Genomic DNA, 20,986 nt, shown 5'->3' with positions numbered 1-20,986 from the left:
ATGCAGGTTCTTAAGATGGCGAGAGATCCGGTCTCTAGGCCCTAGGCTCAAGACAGCCCTGGCTGCTGCATTCTGCACCACCGACAGTTTATTAAGTAAGAACTGCTGAAGGCCCAGATAGAGGACGTTGGCATAGTCCAGCCTTGAGATAATAAGGGCCTGAATAACCGTTTTTCTGTGTTCGGTCTGTAGTAGAAATAAAAACCTCTGGATCATCTTCATAAGACCAAAACAAGTTCCGATTGACGACTGAACCTGAGGTGCCATGGAGAGGGCATCATCCATTTTTACACCCAAGTTCTTTACAGTCCTAACCGCGGACTGGGGAGGCGACATGTCTTGGGGCCACCATTGTTTCCAGACATCCAGACATCATTTCAGATTTGTCTGTATTACATTTCAGATGATTATGTTTAAACCAGGCAAAAGTTTATTTTAGGCACTTATTGATCTTCTCCCCATTGAATTCCTCGCCCTTCCTGCAGGTGAACAGCAATTGAGTGTCATCGGTGTATGATAATATTGTGACCTCATTATCTTCCGCCAATGATGCTAGTGGGGCCATGTATAGGTTAAAGAGTACAGGGCTCAACATAGAGCCCTGTGGCACACCCGCACTCAAAATCTGCACCCTGGACGAAAAGGGGGTGCCCAAACCTCCTGGTTTCTACCCTCTAAAAAGGAAGTAAACCACTTCAGCACTGTGCCCTCAAGCCCGCACTCCCTCAGTCTCTGCAGGAGGTGGCCATGGGACACGGTGTCAAGTGCTGCGGGTAGGTCCAAAAGGACCAAAACCGCTTTGCCACCTACGTCCAGGCTCTCCTTGATGGATTCAGATACCTCCAATAATGCAGTTTCAGTACTGAGATTCTGCCTGAAACCGGACTGGCTAGGATGAAACCGATTATTCGCCCTAAGTTGGCAGGGTATGCTCAGACGTGAGTCCCTTGCTCACTTGGCCACTGGATTCAAGATAGCCTGGCTGATAAGGATTATGAATCCAAAACCGGTCCCAGGATGCTTGTTTCCAGTCCAGGGAAGACATGGCTTGGCAGTTCGGGCTGAACTGTTCCCATGAGGCACAGGGTCAGACTGATTTGCATATGTCCATGTCTGAACTGGGGTGGCTGAGTGAGCTAAAGAATGGTGATGGATTAAACCCAGATCAGTTGACTGGGGGTGAGTGTTTGATTTGTTCAAACGCTCCGTCCATCATCCCCTTTTGTATCGCTTTGTTCGCCCTAAGTTGGCAGGGTATGCTTAGACATGAGTCCCTTGCTCACTTGGCCACTGGATTCAAGATAGCCTGGCTGATGAGGATTATGAATCCGAAACCGGTCCCAGGATGCTTGTTTCCGGTCCAGGGAAGACATGGCTTGGCAGTTCGGGCTGGACTGTTCCCATGAGGCACAGGGTCAGACTGATTTGCATATGGCCATGTCTTAACTGGGGTGGCTGAGTGAGCTAAAGAATGGTGATGGATTAAACCCAGATCAGTTGACTGGGGGTGAGTGTTTGATTTGTTCAAACGCTCCGTCCATCATCCCCTTTTGTATCGCTTTGAAACAGATTATTAATCTCTACAAAATTGCTGATCACTGTGTGGACTTATTTTTCAACTGTTTTCGCAAAAAAAGACAGAAGAGAAATAGGTCTATAGTTGGTAAAGACCATAGGATCCGCCGTAGGTTTTTTTAATAATGGAATTATTTTCGCACACTTCCATCCGACTGGGACCCATCCACTAAGAAGAGAAGCGTTCAACACACGATTAACAGTAGGGTTCAAAATCTCTGCCATAGAAGCCAAAAATGTGGCCCGAGAAGGATCTACAGGCGAACCTGATTTTTCTAAAGGCATAGGCGGAAAGATGGAGAGGGAGCTCCCATCTTCCTGGCACTGGGGGACAGCCCGTAGAGAGGTACACTCATCTGTCAAGTCTAGATCATTGAACGAAGCTTGTATAGACACTATCTTAGTGTAAAAGAAATTGGCTAGGTTCCCCATCCACTCATCCGAGGGAGAGGCAAGCCTAATTGCAGCCTTAGGTGTGCAGAAGCTTTTAACAATGTCAAAGATCTCTCTGCTTTTGTTTCCTGCAGAATCAATTTTTGAAGCAAATAAACTCTTCTTAGCTACCTGTATCTTTTTATGGTAGCCTCGTAAAGCCTCTTTATAGTTCTTTTTATTTTCCGCTTTAAAATGTAATGGCTCAAACTCATGTTTAACTACAAATCCTTTAATAAACTTAATGTTCCTAGCATGTGTGGATGTAGATGCACATGCTTAGCATACTCCTGCCATCTAGCATTAGACTGAGACGTTTGAAAGTTTTTTTTCTTCAAAGAAGTCTTTTGAATCACGAGATGTGCTGTGACTCCTCTCTCTGTGTCTGTTGCACCTGGGCACTGACTCCATCTTGATTATTTATTTCTGCCATTGGCTATGAATCTGCACCAAGTGGGCTCTGAGCTACTTGGTGCCGAAATCACCTTCTGCTCTGAGAGCATCCATGGCTCTGAAGGGACAGGAAATACCGAAATCACCGTCGGTTCCCAGCAAGCAAGAAAACATATTCCCAATCCATGAGAGGTTTCAGAAGGAGTTGAATGCTAGATAACAGCGTATTGTCATACTCCCGATTCCTAGCAAGATTGCAGCTAAATCTGCTCCACCGCCACCTTTGGAATCTATGCCTTGCAAGAGGAAACTCGCTTTTAAGAGAGACCCTTCTTTGAAACCTCCGATCCCTCTGCCTCAGTCTTCCACGTTCCTTTCCACCACTATGCCTATGTATCGCTCCCCCGTTGCCTCCACTAGAGAGGTCTCTTTTCTCCAATCACCACAGAGTAGCCCTTATAGTGCTTTTTAACCTTCCGATCAGCCTTCAGTTGAATATCCCTGGGATGATTATAAGGTGGTACACTGAGGCAGCCTTGACTTAGACCACTAACCAGTCAGGACCTCACCCCATAAAACACTGCAGATCATCCAGAGGGCTATAGCATACCATAAGGTTGACATGCATGTCATCTAGAAGGAGTACTTCTTCTAGGAGACGCTGTCTAGTCAGAATGTTCAATACAGTTCCATCCTATGCTGAAGGGCATGTTAAAATCGGCCCCATATAACTTAAAGGAGGCTGTCAAGGCCAGGGTGGTCACCACTAAGAAATGTAAACCCTCTCCAAGTGACCCAACGTACATTAGGGGACAGATTGCGCCAGGTTCCCTTGTAGTCCACATTGCCCACAAGAGTGCTTCTACCCAAGTCACAGGTGATGCTCCTCCAGACAAGGAATGCAAAATGATAGACGCAGGAGGCAAGAAGGTGGCAGTAGGAGAAGCTACCCATTGACTAATAGCCAGTTTGGCTGTCCTCCTATCCAGGTTTGACAGGGCACACTGGAAGGAGATGGAGGGGCTCCTTAAGCAACTCCAGGAAGAGTTCAAGAGTGGGGAGGAACTGATGTCTGAGGGCAATTTAATCTCAAACGCAACATCTGGTGTGCTTTGGAATCCGCAGAGAGCCTCCAGGGGCATCAACACCAGCATCATTCTTAGGTATCACAACTTGCTCTGTATCTCTGGGGTTCAAATCAGAGGTCTAGCAGCATCTCGTCAACCACCTATTTAACAGGGAGCACCTTTTCAAGCCACAGGTTGATGAGATGTTCGAGAAGATATAAAAAAGGGCAAGGAGAAAGCCATGTTCATGGAAGTTCGCCGAGCTACTCCATACAAGGACTCCTTTCTGAAGCACCTGCCCAAAGGTGGGACCAAGACCACCTAGCGTGAGCAGCCTCCTTCTACCAAACACTGCAGAAGGCTTATCACAAGACGGGAGGGGTCCAAAATGGACTCCTATAGAAGCTTGGGGGGCTTGAGACTAGCACGAGAGGTACCTCCTCCAAAAAACACCACTCCACCGAGCCCCACAGCCTGAGTAGAAGTGGACCAAGGTTGTCCTTGTGTGCCCGAGGATCTCGGGTCAAACCCCCTTGTGAGTTCCCTGGGACTGAGCTACCCGGGTGACCTGTTGGTGTGGCCTTGGACCATGCCCCATAGTCCCCTCAAGTCCTGAAGAACAGTCCTGTAAGTTGTTGCCAAGTGCTCGAATGCAATATATGTTTTTTCTCTATAGAATAACATTACCGATCCAGAAAATGCACTGTCTCCATTTGTTTAAATCTGTGAAAAATTCACAACTTGCAAAGTACTTACCTGATTCTGAAGACCTTGGTATCTAAATTTATATGAAAGTTTGCTTTATTATAAATTGGTGTCAGATTTCTTTGAGTGTGGTCGCACTGCCTTTTTATGTAATGAATGAATGAATGCTTAGCACTACTGCCCTCTGATATGCCCACACTACCACAAAAGAGAACATTTGGGTTGTCATTTGTGCCTCTGTAATTCCTCTGGGGTTTGCTTGTACTCTTTACAAGAGATTTAGAGCCAGCTTCCTACATTGGTGGTACAGCGGTGGGGTTCAAACTTTGCATTTACTGTACCAGTCTGTCAGTATTATGAATCTACTAAAGAATCCACATTTGACTTTAGATTTCCAAAAATATATTTCCGAAATTCTTTTGTTTTCTTTTTCCAAATTTCTAATATGGTCTGTTAGGGCCTTGTTTAAGTCCCCCGGTCCTTGTTCTTGAGAAATGTAAAAAGTATCCTAGACAGTAGACTCTTTAAAAAATGTTGTCTGGTAGATTTTTCTAGCTTAGTAAAAAGGTTCCAACTGTTCTAAAAGCACCATGTCTGATACAGAGGGTAATTCCCAGGCATCCAACCTGGGTCCTTAGAAAAACCTTAAGGCGTCCAAACTTAAGAAACTCTGCAAATCATGGGGTCTTGCCATAGGGCCTCGCCCTACAAAAGCTCACCAACAGACTCTGCTGGCTGAGAATGATAGCACCATAGATAGGGAAGAAAATACAGTAGAGGGAAATGTCAGTGAGGATGGTGAGGAAACCTCTAATTCACCTGCCAATAGTACCTATACTTAGAGTACTTCTGGTAGTACCCCAGATGTAGTAAATGAAGAAGATGCAGGTCTTTAGAAACTAGCTAGGAGACTAGCTCTAGAGGCTAAACTCATAGCCATAGACAAGCATTTACAATGCAACGGTCTCGGCATTGCAAAAGTTAGAGCCCCCACTTCAAACGTGGACATAGCAACGCGACACGTGCTTATTGGTAGGGTGACCAGAATGTTAAAGCCAAAATCCGGGACATTTCACAAAATAGAAGAAGGACTACAATTTTACTTAAAGCAGGCCCACAGAATGGGACAGCGCTCCTCAGCAGTGAATTACAGAACAGGCAGTTAAGACATGCATACATAAAATGCAATTTTTAAACCCAGTAGCTTGCCTGTTAATTAAATTGCTTTCTTGAAGCAACAACGGTCTATCTCTGCTTGGTAAAACATAAAAAAGCACCACCCGCCGTTTTCAGTCTACCCTCTCTTAAAACCGGGACATGAGCTAAATTCCCTGACATCTGCCGGGACAGCTGGTGGAAAACGGGGACAGTCCTGCAAATCCGGGACGCATGGGCACCCTATTATTGGCCAATATATCTGAAGAATACACACTTTGTAACATGTGAAAAGCGCACTAGAAGGCTTCCCCGCCCTCGTGTGTCTGCTTTAGGCAAAGGCGAGGACAAGGATAGGTTACACGAGAGGTTGAGACTAAGAGGGAGAGAAACGGAATCATTAGGTGTGTTTACGTGAGAGAGAACCAGAGGGCGGGGGATGGGAGACAATTTAAGAAGGGGCGAAGAGAATACAAGTAGGAGAAAGAGGGGCAAAGTGAAACATAACAGGGACGAAGAGAGGGGAGCATGGGAGAGAATGAGGAAGCCAGCACGGAGGCATAAGCATAACGAGGGACAGCGGGAGAGAAAAGTGAGGAATAGAAAGTGTTACAAAAAAGTGGAAACAAATTAAAGGGGCAAAGAGAGCGAGATAGAGGAGCGGGAGAATGAGTTAGATAGAGACCGAAGAAACAGAGAAGAAAAGAGGGCGCTAAAGAAAAGGATTCAGTGAGAAAACGGGGGGGGCGAGCAGTACGATATAGACAGAACACGAGATAAAGATAGAACAGTGACAGAATGATCGACAGTAAAACAGAAATATACAAAACGGAAGTCATAACTGTGTGAGGGAGACAGAGAGGCGGAGAGAACCATGTAGAGGCACTGACAATTAAATCTAAGGGTGACACAATATTTCATATGGCTACAAAACAAACAACTGTTCTCAACTCCAAGGATAACATTTTTAATCAATGTCTCTTATTAATTATTCCACAGATACAGAGATCAGCGTGGTGACGTGCAAATCCGAAGCGATCTAACACGAAAAACGACATGAACGACCGGGGGTCGTTCCGATAATAATCTGTACTTGCTTGTGTGTGCGCGCGTGTGTGCTTCCCAGGAGACAGTGCCTGGCCGCAGCGCTCGTGCGCGTGTCAGTTTGGAATCGCCTCCAAGGCGATGCGCGCGGCCAGGATTGTCTCCTGGGAAGGAGACACGGCTACAATAAGTTCTCGGCGGAGACGCGCTTCCGCGCGTTTCAGCCGAGCCCTAAAAAAGGGCAGCAATATGTTCGAGGCATGTGGGCTGCTGAATTCATATCTATAGCATAGATCGCCGCCTAGTGTTGGGTCCGGATGATTGCACATTGTTGTCCTGGAAGAGTCTTCGAAGTATCACAAGATAGGTGGCTCCTCCCTTGGACAACAGTGCGCATGGGCATCGACTCCATCCCCAGATTGGTTTTTTCCGCCATTGGGTTTGGATGCATATTTGATCACTCCAGTTCGGAATCAATAGAAACTTTTCTTTTTGGCCCAAAGGCCTTTCCTGTATCGTCGGTATTGTCTTCCGATCGGTGCCCAGTTCTGTTCCAGCTCAGTTCCTGAGTCAAACATCCAGAGGAGTCGCGTGACTCCTCAGTGCTCGAGGCCCGGTCGACGCTACAGGCCTTATTCAACAAACCATCATGGAACGGAGCCCGTTCAAGAGGTGTCCCGTGTGCAACTCCAAGTATCCCCACAGCGACGTCCACCCGGTGTGCAACAAGTGCCTGTCGCTGGATCACGATGAAGCCAACTGTATGGCTTGTTCTCGTTTCCGCTCCAAGAAGACGATTCGACTTCGGCGCCTAGCGCGCCAGGAGGCCCAGCAGACGGCACCTGACCCGGTGAACATTTTGGATACCGAAGGAGAAGAGGCAGACGAGCAGGGAGATCAAGAGCCGATTTCCAATCCAGCGGCAGAGATCGACTCCAACTACGACGCAGACGTAGAAATGCTCGATGAAGAAGAAATCGTCGACGAGGTAGGAGACGATGATGAGGCCTATGGGGCCACTGAAGATAGCTCAAGCGAGGAGCTATGCCCCGTTCAAACAATATCTACGGCTCAGGTCGAGGGATCGCCACATGGCCTTACCCAAGATCTTGCACCAAGTTCCACAGTCTCGCCTCCGGGCCCGGCTACGGACACTTCTAAAGAGGCACCATTGGTGAAATCGAAACCAAAAGAGAAAGCTTCGGTGTCTACAAAACCGAAAGTGCTAGAGGCACCGTCGAAACCGAAAGCGCGTGTCGCCTTGGTCAGCTCTGCGTCTTCAGACCTGTCGGTGCAGACAAAGCCAAAAAAGGTTGTCGAACCGGTGAAGTCGCTCAAGGGCGTCGAGCCGAAGACTGGGACACCGAAAGCACTTGTCAAAGTCGTCGACCCGAAGACTTCGGCGCCGAGGGCCGTCGACACAGACAGAGGACTCGGAGCTACAAAAGTTGTCGATCCAGCGCGTCGGCCGGACAAGGCCAAAAGTACTACAACCCTCGACTCCGCACTTGGTGGTGGCTCAAAGGCACCTGTCGAGTCGACGCAGCCGTCTGCCTCCTTCACGAAGCAGGTGTCAGAATCGTTGAAACGTATTAAGGACAAAGCTTCCGCTGTCGATCCGAAGGATACTTCCACGCCGAAGCCTGCCACCAAACCGCAAATGTCGACAGCGCCTATTCAGTTTACGCTGCCGCCGAAAGTGGCGCCGAAGAAGGTTGTCGAGGCGTCCATGAAGGTGTCCACGGGGCCGAAGCCTTCCCCTGCAGTTGTGGGCACAAAGCATAGACAACCCCTGCTTGAGGAGCAGTCGGAACAATTCATCGACGCCGACACCGGTAAACTTTCGATTTACAAACGAAAGATCACACCAGCACAGCCTATGGAGTCCTATACAATTCCTTTAAAGAAAAAGAAGGATTCCACGGATTCACCCGTTCTTGTTTAACTAATAGCTCCACGTGGACAGGACACTGCTCCAGTCTCGCCCACTTACTCAGATGTGGAGGCTGGAGAAGGTGACTATGATGAGTACAACTACCCTGCCGACACTGACCCTGAAGATCAACATGACACATGGGCAGATGCTGCGGACCCAGGGGATCCACAAACTGCACCAGACACTCAAGTGTATAATGTCAAAACATCACCTACTGAGAACTCAGCGGCGTTTAATGTGCATATTAAGAGGGAAGCCAAAAATCATGACGTCCAGCTCCATGCTGACCCTATTGAGGTGGATTTTTGTTTGACACCTTTTCCACCTCTGAGAAGACCGTAAAGACTCTGCCTATGCTGAAGGGTGTCTTAAAACATGCTGCAGACATTTTTAAAGAACCCACAAGAGCCAGGGTTATAAACCCCAGAATTGAAAAAAAGTACAAGCCGGCGCCTGGGGACCCTACCTACATCAAGGGCCTGTTGCCGTTGGACTCTTTAGTAGTTTCCAATGCCCGGAAGAGGGCAAACTCACAAACTACTGGTGATGCTCCTCCCCCTGACAAGGAATCTAAAGTGCTAGAAGCATCAGGGAAAAGGGTGGCCGCTCAAGCAGCCAATATCTGGCGCATTTCAAACACTTAGGCACTCTTGGCCAGATATGACAGGGCACATTACGTTACACTTGAGACCCTGTTACAACACTTGCCAGATGAATATAAAGAGGCAGCAGAGATGCTCATACAGGAAGGGAAACTCATCTCAAATGCTTCTATTAAGTGTGCACTGGACGCAGCTGACACCGCGGCCAGGGCCATTAACACCAGTGTGATGTTGCGGCGTCAAGCCTGGCTCAGGATCTCCGGGTTCAAGCCGGAGATACAAACCACCATCCTAAATCAGCCTGTAAACCCTGATCACTTATTTGGACCTGAGGTGGACACCACCATAGAAAAAATCAAAAAAGACACCGAGACTGCAAAGTCCTTGGGGTCTGTCCAGTCCCAGCAGTTCAGGGGTGGTTCTTTTCGTTGCTCAAGCAATAGAGGTGTTTCCAGAGGCCAACTGTCCCAGCAAACACAGTACACTAAGAGTGGCGCACAAACCTCATACAACAAACAAAGTAGAGGTGGCTATCGCGGAAACAGCGCCAAAGGCAGAGGTCGTGGAAACAACAGCTCCCGATCCTCCGCCGCCAACAAACAGTGACTCCTTGTCACTGCCCCCAGACCATACAACACCGGTCGGGGGAGACTCCAACAGTTCCTGCCAGTCTGGAAATCCATCACCACAGACAGGTGGGTCAGAAAGCTTATCCAGTACGGTTATTGTCTGGAGTTAACATCCACTCCACCCAACATACCCCCAAAACACCGTCCTATGTCCACAGAGCATTTGCACTTATTGCAGCAAGAGATACTCGTCATGCTGCAAAAAGGGGCAATCGAGCTCGTACCAGTGGAACAAAGAGGCACAGGAGTGTACTCCCTGTACTTCTTGATCCCAAAGAAAGACGGGTCCCTCAGACCCATACTGGACCTCAGGCCCCTAAACCAGTACATTCTATCAGAACACTTTCATATGCTCACACTGCAGCAGGTTCTTCCGTTGCTCAATCAGGGGGATTTCCTCGCAACATTAGATCAAAAGGATGCATATTTTCACATTCCACTACATCCGTCACACAGAAAATACCTCATATTCACCATTCAGAAACAGCATTACCAATTCAAAGACCTCCCTTTCGGAGTGACCACAGCGCCCAGGGTGTTCACAAAGTGCCTGGCGACAGTGGCTGCGCACCTCAGGAGACAAAACGTGCACGTCTACCCTTATTTGGATGACTGGCTTGTCCAAGCAAAGTTGGCCCAGCAGTGCGCTGCCAACATGTCCCACACCATTCACCTTCTTCACGATCTGGGATTCTCACTGAATTATCCAAAGTCACACCTTCAGCCCGCCCATGTGCGGCAGTATCTAGGCGCGACAATAAACACTCTGGCAGCCACAGCGCAGCCAAATTCAGTGAGGATCAACAGCATTCAATTGCTGATACAGAAATTCAGACCGCAGCACTCCCTTCCAGCACAAGTGTTCATGCAGTTGATAGGCATGATGGCCTCCTGCATCTTCATAGTCCCGCACGCGAGACTACATATGCGTCCGCATCCAGAGTGCTTAGCACGTCAGTGGAATCAGGCTCACGGACAGTTGGGAGACCTAGTGTTGGTGACCGGTCGTGCATACAACTCTCTGCATTGGTGGAATCCACACAACCTTTGCAAGGGCCGACCGTTCCAAGAGCCTGTGCCACAGATCATCCTAACCACGGACGCATCTCTCCAGGGTTGGGGAGCTCATGTACTCCACTACACAGTGCAGGGACTATGGACAACGCAGCAAAAGAAGATGCACATCAACCACCTAGAGCTGATGGCAATCTTCATGGCAATGAAGGCATTCAAGGTACATCTGTGCAACAAGGTTGTGTTGATCCGGACGGACAACATGACGGCCATGTACTACATTCAAAAGCAGGGAGGTACACATTCTCCACAGTTGTCTCATCTGGCTCAGAGCATGTGGAAGTGGGCCATTCAAAGGAACATCTTCCTCATGGCGGAACACCTCCCAGGCAAGGACAATCAGATGGCGGATCTGCTCAGCAGGTACAGCCACCAAATGCACGAGTGGGAGCTACATCCATCAGTACTCCGCCCGTACTTCCAGCAGTGGGGTCATCCAGAGATAGACCTGTTCGCCACAAGGGAAAACGCCAAATGCCAAAGCTTTGCCGCCAGGTTCCCGCACCCACAGTCGCAGGGCAATGCGATATGGATGAACTGGTCAGGCAAATTTGCGTACGCTTTTCCCCCAGCACCTCTAATACCGCTGGTGGCACGAAAGCTAAAGCAACACTCGATGACGCTCATCCTGGTTGCTCCAACGTGGGCACGCCAACCATGGTACACCACGTTTCTAGACCTTTCCGTGGTACCGCATCAAAGGCTGCACCTCACACCCAGACTTTTGACGCAGAGCCATGGCGACATTCAGCACCCAGATCCGCAACAGCTCAACCTGGCGATCTGGCTCCTGAGGTCTTAGAGTTTGGCTACCTTAACTTGCCTCCAGACTGCATGGATATCATACGGGAGGCAAGAAAGCCCACCACCAGAGCATGCTATGCGGCAAAATGGAAGCGGTTTGTCATTTATTGCGTAGACCACAACATAGACCCGCTTGACGCATCCGCGCACAACATCATTTGTTATCTGTTACATCTTTACAAATGCAATCTAGCATATGCTTCCATTCGGATACATTTATCCGCCATAGCGGCTTATCTCTAAAGCGGGCAGCATCTCTCCCTTTTCAGAGTGCCTGCCATTAAAGCCTTTCTAGAGGGACTCAAACGAGTCATTCCTCCTAGGACCCCACCAGCTCCTGAATGGAATCTTAATGTGGTCCTCACCCGACTAATGGGCCCACCTTTTGAGCCTCTACATTCATACGAGATTCAGTTCTTAACGTGGAAAGTGGCTTTCCTCATAGCCATTACGTCACTGCGACGTGTTAGTGAACTCAGACACTAACTGTACAAGAGCCATTCATACAAATCCACTCCAACCGGGTGGTGCTGCGCACTAACCCTAAATTTCTTCCAAAGGTGGTTTCACAGTTCCATATCAATCAGACTATTGAACTGCCTGTGTTCTTACAAAATCCTGAGACAGTGGCCTAAAGAATGCTCCACACTCTTCACGTCAAAAGAGCTTTGATGTATTACATTAATAGGACCAAAGATTTTAGGAAGACAAAACAACTCTTTGTTGCCTTTTCCGCACAACACAAAGGCAACCCCATTTCCAAAGCAGGTATTGCCAGGTGGATTGTTAAGTGTATTCAAATTTGCTATCAAAAAGCTAAGCGCACTTTAACAATCCCCCCAAGAGCCCACTCCACCCGCAAGTTGGGGGCCTCCATGGCTTTCCTTGGGAATATCCCTTTAGAAGACATTTGTAGAGCAGCCACATGGTCTACCCCACACACATTTACAAAACACTACTGTGTAGATGTGCACTCCAAGCAGCAAGCAGCTGTGGGGCAGGCTGTTCTAAAAACACTTTTTCAAACTGCTGCAGCTGGCACAGGCGGCCGCCGCTAATGGAGGGACTGCTATATATTCTATGCTATAGATATCAATTCAGCAGCCCACATGCCTCGAACCGAATATGCTACTTACCAGTATGCATCTGTTCTTGGCATGTAGGGCTGCTGACATTCATATCGCCCGCCCTCCTCCCCGGCGCCTGTAGCGGCTGCAAACTTTACACTTACTCTTAGCATGGTCATCACTCACACTGTTACACTCCATCTTCGCCACAATGGCTAAAAACAATCTGGGGATGGAGTCGATGCCCATGCGCACTGTAGTCCAGGGGAGGAGTCATCTATCTCGTGATACTTCGAAGACTCTTCCAGGACAACAATGTGCAATCATCCGGACCCAACACTAGGCGGTGATCTATGCTATAGATATGAATGTCAGCAGCCCTACATGCCAAGAACAGATGCATACTGGTAAGTAGCATATTCGAACCAAGTGGTTGTCTGCCTTTGAGAGGGCTTGTAGAATGAGGAGGTTACACCAGAGACACTGGGGCTCTCTGCACTGGGAGCTGCAGGGATAGACTCCTGACACTGAGTGGGATAGAGGCTGAGTCCTATGTCCTCATGTAGGATATCCTGATTGAGGGCTTGGGGATCACCACTGAGCAATATAGGTTTAGGTTAAGGGAGATTTAGAAAACCTCGAGTCAGACCTGGATAGATTTTGCAGACGTTTTGTTAATAAACTAGGTAGGTAGCTAAAAGGTAAAAAGGTGCAGGACAACGAAGTGCTCTATAATTATGAAGGAGCACACTTTAGCAAACTGTGCATCAGAAAAGTTACATCAGCATCTAGTGAACACATCAATTTCTGGTCCCAGTGAGCTGGCTAAGAAAGCTGATGAATGGGTTAGGACAGAATTCACAAAAAAACATCAGGGGGAGATTCCAAAAAAGTGGATTCCGGAAGGTGGTAGTAAGCCCTCCAAACAAACACCTTCAGTGACTCAGGCCCCCAAAAAGATGGATGGTTCATCCCACCCCACCTCAGGTGGCAAACCAAGTAGTGGAGACCCTAAGCTTAAACATGGAATGGACTGTAGGCCCTGCTTTGTCAGCAGGTTGGACACTACAGAGGGGACTCAGCTTGTCCCAAGAAAAAGGTAGGCAAAGGGGTTGTCGGTGTAACCTTAGAGGATTATTCCTCAGATGAGGAAATCCTAGTAGCTTTTAACTGGGAAACTGGCCCAGAAGGGACACCTGTAGACAACAATGGGCATCTTGGGAAGAAAGGCCTCTGGAGAAGTCTGTGAACATGTCAAGTGGAATCCAAGGGTAGATTCTTGAAGAGGTGAACCTGCAAGCAGATGGGACAGAGTGTATGCCACTTGGAGGTGACCAGGAGGCCCGTAATTAGAATGCCCACCTTTGTCAGAGTCTCCAGAAGAGTTCACAAGGACCTTGTCGCTGCAGTTGTGGGGACACAGCGACGCTGTGGAAGACCAGGAGCCATACACGAGCTGTCCCACGTCAGATGTCGGTGTCTGGCAGGAGCACCAACAAGCCTTAGTAGCCGCAACTGGCTTGGAAGACTAAAAGATGCAATCATTGGGATCAGCATGGTCAAAGGGACTCCCCACATTCCGGGGAGTCAAAGCAGACAGGGGAGCCCACAAAATCTGAAGACCCTCGAGAGGACCTACAGTCCGAAGGCACAGGAGTCACAAGAGGACCTCGGACAGCTCACCAAAGATGGAGGTCCACATTACAGGAGATGCAGGGAGGATGCTGCTCTTCAAGTATGAGGTGCTGGAGCTTCTGGTAGCCCGAAGATCTCTGGAGTGCAGAGCCAACAAGCCTTTCCAACGTCATGTCGAAGCGATGCACAGGGGTTTGGACCCAGCGGCTCCGACGAGGGATACTGTCCTCCAAATTGCAGGAAAGTCAGGTCAGGTATTTGGAGTGCCACAGATAAGCCACCTGTGTTGCTGAGGCCTCAGGAAGTCCGTAAGATGACAGGAGTAGCGGACCAGTCAGCTTCGAATCGGTGCCTGCAGATGCAGGGTAGTGACTTCTTCACTCCAAGGGAGATTACTTCAGGTGTCCTTGATGCCTACAGGTCTCTGGAGAACCTGAGAGAAGCACAGCCATAGACAAAGCAGCAGGACCAGGAGCAGCTGGAGTCTTCCTTGATGCAGTCTCGGTTCCAGGCGAAGTCCAGCAAACTCCAAGTGTCCAGACGGTCTAAAAGTGTCTTGGTTTCAGAGATGAGTCTTGTTCCATGACTAATCTGAGGTCCCACCCACAAGGGAGCCCTTAAATACCCAAGGAATGGGTTTTAACAACTCATGGATCCCTCTCACAGGTGGGGCTTGACAGAGGGGAGGATACACTCCTGTCGTTTGTCCAGTTTTACGCCAGAGTGGTAACCAGGGGTTCCTGAACTGGCTTAAACCAGTGTATGCAAGGAGGGCTCCAACTGTGCCCTTCAATGCAGTCTGGTGGTGCTGGAAAGCGCCCCCACCCCAGTACACTAAGTACTGTCAGGGATGTGATTACACCTCCCTGTGAAAGTAAACCTAATGTTCTACCTTCCCCTGCTCGAGCTCAGCAGCAGGAGGGCAGAACAGTGTCAGTGGTCAGCAGCAGCACTAGCTTGCTGCCAGACCCTGAAAGGCTGTAACCGGGGGTACAGGGGTCCCCTCTAAGGAGAAACCCAGTACATGGGATCATACCTCCAACGCCGTAATCTGTGTTGGGCTATGATTCCAACATGTTTGATACCAAAAATGACCAGGTTCGGGCAGCCATTATATAGTTAGACAACTCATAATGACTGATATCCACTATAGGTCTTAAAATGGCTGACCACACTTACAAAGCCTGGAAAATTGTGACCGGGGTTTGTAGGGGTGTCCTGCTTGTGGGGCGGGGCACCTTTACACTTATAACCAAGCACCCTGCACTCAGACTGGAGGGTCTACCATAGGGGTGACTTAGAAGTTTTAAGTGCAGTGACCTCAGATGTAAGAAAACGTATATTTGTTGTGAGAGGTGCAGGCACCATCTCACATATGATGCAATGGCAGGCTTTTAGTCAGAGTTTATGTGGACTCCCATGGGTGGCACAATACATGCTGCAGCCCAGTGGGAGACCCCTGCTGTACCTATGCCCTGGTTACCTTTGTACCATATACTAGGGACTTATAGGGGTACACCAGAAGCCAATTGTGGAGGTACTACAGTTTTAGGAGAGCGCGCAGATGCTGGGGTCCTGGTTAGCAGGATCTCCGCAACCTACAGTCAAAGCATACTGACACCAGGCAAAAAGTGGGGGTAACCATAAACGAAAAATCCTACTTTTCTACAGTTTAGCAAGATCAAAGTCAAGAGACTAATTGGAGCTATTGTTACAAACACAATACTAAAAGGGTAAATAATAAAAGGATGAAAACTTGAACAAAACCAGTTTTAGAAAGCATAAAAGATGGAAATTGTAGAAATGTTGAACTTTTGTGGGTTCTTTTAATTGACAAACATCTAGTTTGTTGTATGGCCAGAATTCCCGGATGCAGAGTCTTAAGTGGCAACCTATTTCTTATTTTCACATTCTTACTACTCCAACATGTTTTAATGTGCAGGTGATACATCATGATTTACCTGTGTAATGCTCTACATGATTCTGCATGTTTCTCACTAGCAGAGTGTTAGACTCTGTTAGATGATTGGGTATACCCAAAGTGAAAAAGCTTTTAATGTTATTGCTATGCTCCCAGTGAACACGCCTTGACATAATTAACAATTGGCTGCGTACCCTTCTCCTTCAGCACCACCACCGTACACAAGCCCACCCTGCGCCTGCCACGAAGGAACTGGTGCAAGGTCATGGAAGAGGACCTCAACTCTACCCTCGCCCACGACTCCCCTCCACCATGACACACGCCAACTCTGCAGCCATGGAATTACACGGCTGGATCTCCAGCTGCGCAGACATACTCACTCCCCTCCGCCACCCCGTCAGACAATGCCCTCTGAAGGCAGCCTCGTTCACCACCGACCTCCAAGAAGCTAGACGCTCCAGCAGATGGCTGGAGAAGTGACAGAGATACAGCAAAACAACCGAAGACCAGTCAACCTACAAGCATGCCATGACAGAATACCACCAACTCATAGGAACCACCAAGAGGACCTTCATCAGGAACAAAATTATCACCAATGCCAGCAACTCTAAAGAACTTTTTAACATCATCCAGCAGTTCACCGAACCTCCCAGCAAAGCCACAGACATCATTCCATCCCAGGACCTCTGCCAAAAACTCGGCTCCTACTTCCACCAAAAGATCAAGGCCCTCTACAACAACTTCAGCGAAAAGACTCCAGAAACCAACCCCCCCACCCCCACTTCCAGCAATGATAGCCAGCCCACCATCACCACCTGGACACCAGTCACCACCAAAGACCACGACCATGAAAAGCACCCAATCAGGAGCCCCCACTGACCACTGCCCGCCTCACATCATCCACAGAGCTGCCACCACCATTGCGCCCAAACTACGCCGCACCATCAACGCCACCTTCAAAGCCGACACCTTCACCACCGACTACTGTTAACGGGCTGAGGTCAAGCTCCTCCTCAAGAAACCCTCGGTCGACCCGACAGACCTGAAAAACTACCGGCCCATCTCGCTCCTTCTCTTCGCAGCCAAAGTCACTGAGAAATTCGTCAACGTACAACTGACCACCTTCATCGAAGAGAATGCCATACTCGACTTCTCCTAGTCCGGGTTCCGCAGCAACCACAGCACCGAGACCGCCCTCCTCGCCACCACCGATGACATCCGCATGCTACTCGGCCAGGGACACACCACGGCCCTCATCCTGCTAGACCTCACCACTGCCTTCGACACCGTCTCCCACTACACTCTTGCAACCAGACTCATCCTCTCCCTCACGAAGAACCCCAAAGACACCACACTCCGCTTCAAAGTAGGAATGAAAGACATCGCAGCCTGGATGTAGACAGCTGCCTTAAACTGAACTCCGAGAAGTCAGAGGTCCTCGTCTTTGGACCCTCCCCCACCGCGTGGAACAGCTCCTGGTGGCCCTCCATCCTTAGAAACCCGCCCACCCCGACAAACCATACCCAGAACCTCAGCATCATTCTTACCTCACCATGACTCGCCAGGTCAACGCTGTCGCCTCTACCTGCTTCAACTACCTCCGCAAGACCTTCAAGTAGACCCCACCAGAAACCAGAAAAAACATCACCCACACACTCATTGCCAGCAGACTGGACTACGGAAACACCCTCTACTCGGGAATCAACAAATCCCTGCTACAGAAACTCCAGACCATCCAAAACACTGCAGCCAGACTCGTCCTTGGCACCCCACGACAAGAGCACATGACCCAACACCTGCGAGACATCCACTGGCTCCCCGTCGATAAGAGTAACCTTCAAGCTCACCCACACCTACAAATCCCTCCACAACATCGTACCGAAATACCTCAACGAAAGAATCTCTTTCCACGCACCCAAAAGACACCTCTGCTCCGCCGACCTCGCACTAGCAACGACCCCTCGCACCCGCAGAACCAGAGCCTGGGCGAGAGCCTTCTCCTACATCACAGCCAAAGCCTGGAACAAACTCCCAGTCAACATCAGACTCTCCCTCACCCTGCACACCTTCAGGAAGCACCTCAAGACCTGGCTCTTCGGCTGACCTAGAGCTGCAACCCTACTGAAAGCCTGTCCTGGATATATGCCAGATGGCAACGTGGGCATTGGTTCATATGTTAAACAACTACTGCCTCAACAATCTGGTCTGTCAAGCGGGGCATTTTGCGCTCTTACTCCTTCAGGACGGTTGGTCTGAGCTAGTTCCAGAGCCATCACTTACGGGGGTACTATTATGGTATCTATACACAAGGTGAACAATCTGCGGATATAAGTATCCATCAGAACAAGTTACGTACTGTGGGTATTGACCTTTCTGGTGGATACTCTAACTTCATAATCCTCACTGACTTTCCTTCCTCTGTTCTGTGAAATGGACTCTTTTTTCCATCTTAAAGTCTCAATCTAGAGACCTGCACACTGGTCATGTCAATGATGAGGGGATACGCTCTGCGCTTGAGGGCAGAACGACATTTGTCTGGAGCTGCACAATTCCACCTGCCATCACACAATACTGCTCAAAACTTTTTCGGATCCAGTCTGACACTAAGGGAATAATCACAAGCTGAGGAATCAGAAGTTACATAAGGGTATTCATCAGAAAGATTGTCACAGAAGTTAGGTAACTTGTTCATCTGGGTGCTTTTATGTATGTTGGTTTATGCCTATGGATACCTGTATGTTGTTGTATGTGCATTGCTGCTGGTACACGACACTCTTCATTTTTGCATGCCTGTGCCAGCGCAATTCAAAGCCGAATCTACTGTCGCAGTCAGTGCTTGTATTGTACATTTAAGTAAGTGGTTTCATAAGATGCAGCCACCGTTAGGCTGCTACAATCAAAAGGGAAAGAAATGTCTTTGGAACTGGTTTGTTACAGTGAACAAGTGATACCTGTTGAAACTGCCTCCTCTCCTTTCTTTTCCCGAGGCGGTGTCTGGCTCCCTCCCTGCTGTTGGCGATGGAGTTCAGATTTGTCAAGAAGCGATAGGATTTCAATACTAACTACATTGTGTTTTTGTTTTGTTGTTTTCTAGGATGGAGCAGTTGAAAAAGCGGACACCTCATCAGGGAAAACCTCCATGAAGTCAATTCTTGATAACCTCGGCGACCTCTGGAGTCAGGACCAGTATGACTCTGAATACAGTCTTGACAGTTTCATGCATTCACTCAAATAGGGAACAGATTTGCACAGTACAGTTGCTGCTACTCACGTTCACATATTGCTGATATTCAGCAACGCGTAAAAGCCTAGACTGAACCTTAGCTGAATTTGTAAATAGATGTGAAAATATCAAGCCGCTAGCAAATCCGTTGTATCCATTTTATAGGGAGATGGGACTTAATGTCTTATATTTGCACTGTATCAAACTTTACATGTAAACATATATTTTGTGAAGTGGTTTAAATATTATATGCTCAACAGATGCAAAGTCATTGGCCGTGAAATAAAACAAGGCGGATTTTACATGTTGCAACTTGAGTTCTTTATCAATTATAACATTGTCTATACACTCCTTATGCTGCTGTTTTGTTAGTCTGAGGATGGGAGTGATTGATTTCTGTATTAACGACTCAAAGGGAGCATCTGATCTTTAGTTTTATGCTAATGAAGTGGCCAAGACTCGTCCTGCAATTGGGAATTCAAGGGCTGGGGATAACAAATGCACATACATTTTTATGGTAGACTTTAGCACAGTAACCACGCTCTGAGCTAGCCTCTTTGCATTACTCTACCGGTCTCCTGCAAAACAAGCAATCTTAAATGGTTAAACGGTCTGCTTTGTCCAAATCCAATTGGCTTGACTTGCTTGATTTTTCTCTATGCCATTGGATGGTGTTTTTAAAGAGCACATGTGCCTAAGTGCCATAGCGCAAAGTACCAATTGGTTACTGAGCACTGCTTGCAGATAAACAAGAATGTTTTTAGGTCTTACCTGGATTTTTATTAAGTATTCTACACAACAGAGAGAGGGGGAGCATTCCAGGTCTAGGCTGCTGCCACAGAAAAGGCCCTATGTACATGTGCGGTTTGATGAGCTTTAGTTGAAAAGTTGTAGCTTGGAGTAGTGCTCTTGTGGGGGGTATAGCTTAACAAACTTCTTGCTAAAAATTCTGGAGACTGTTGATACAGTATGCAACAAAAGAGGGTACTGGGCTGTTCCTAGGGTATGCGTGCAGGTCGGAGGTTTGTGGATGTAGAAGGGTGGTTAAATGGTAACCAGCCAATGGGAATCCATTTTGTTGGATATAATGGCCTCACACACCCTTGCAGGTGTCATGCTTCATCATGGGCCGGTGCTCCTCGTTGGGTGGGCGGTGCAATACCCAACGGGCTACACCTCAAAAGAGGGGCTCTTTGGCGGAGATCTTTTTCCAACTGCCCATGGGTGAAGTGTGGGTGAGGGGCCAGAATTGGTAGTAGACAGATAGTGAAGTTAAAATAGCACAGGAGTACCAGAAGGGACTTTATTCTGATGGTCCCCTGCGTTAATTAAAAACAATAGTTAGTCATGGAGTTGTGGAAAGTTATGTTTTCCGTACTCGTGACTATACTACAACGTGGTTATAATGGTCGACATGTTTCTCGCGTAGGGTGGGATTACCCGCGATTCATCAGGACCTAAAGGATTACTATCTACTGTGTTACTGATCTGCCTAAGTATCAGTGTTCACATCAAAGAGAATGGAAAGTACCTGTTTAATACAATGTTCCAAACCTGGTATAAGAAACAAGGGGAGAACACAAAGTTACGAATCACATTGACAGGTAAATTAATAAATTCCACATGTGTGCTGACCTGGTGCACTGGGTGGCATGCTAGTGTGGGTGACTACTAGCACGATCAGTGGTGGTGAAATCAAGTGAGCATCTCCGGATAGAGCAGTG

The 20,986-nt window shown here is 48.2% G+C and overlaps 1 protein-coding gene across 2 annotated transcripts in view; it reads left to right on the top strand.

Annotated features, from left to right (window-relative positions):
• BTAF1 (B-TFIID TATA-box binding protein associated factor 1) overlaps positions 1-19,564 on the top strand; it is a 984,515-nt gene extending 964,951 nt beyond the window's left edge. For both annotated transcript variants that reach the window (XM_078643429.1, XM_078643428.1), the window contains exon 38: positions 19,134-19,564. In XM_078643429.1, coding sequence (XP_078499555.1) covers positions 19,134-19,274 — 141 coding nt within the window. In that variant the 3' untranslated portion in view covers positions 19,275-19,564. The remainder of the gene's footprint in view (positions 1-19,133) is intronic.
• The last annotated feature ends 1,422 nt before the right edge of the window (positions 19,565-20,986 follow it).

The sequence above is a fragment of the Lissotriton helveticus genome, chromosome 5_1 (assembly GCF_964261635.1).
Source record: "Lissotriton helveticus chromosome 5_1, aLisHel1.1, whole genome shotgun sequence".
Classification (NCBI taxonomy): Eukaryota; Metazoa; Chordata; class Amphibia; order Caudata; family Salamandridae; genus Lissotriton; species Lissotriton helveticus.
This window is presented reverse-complemented; position numbering and strand designations above follow the sequence as displayed.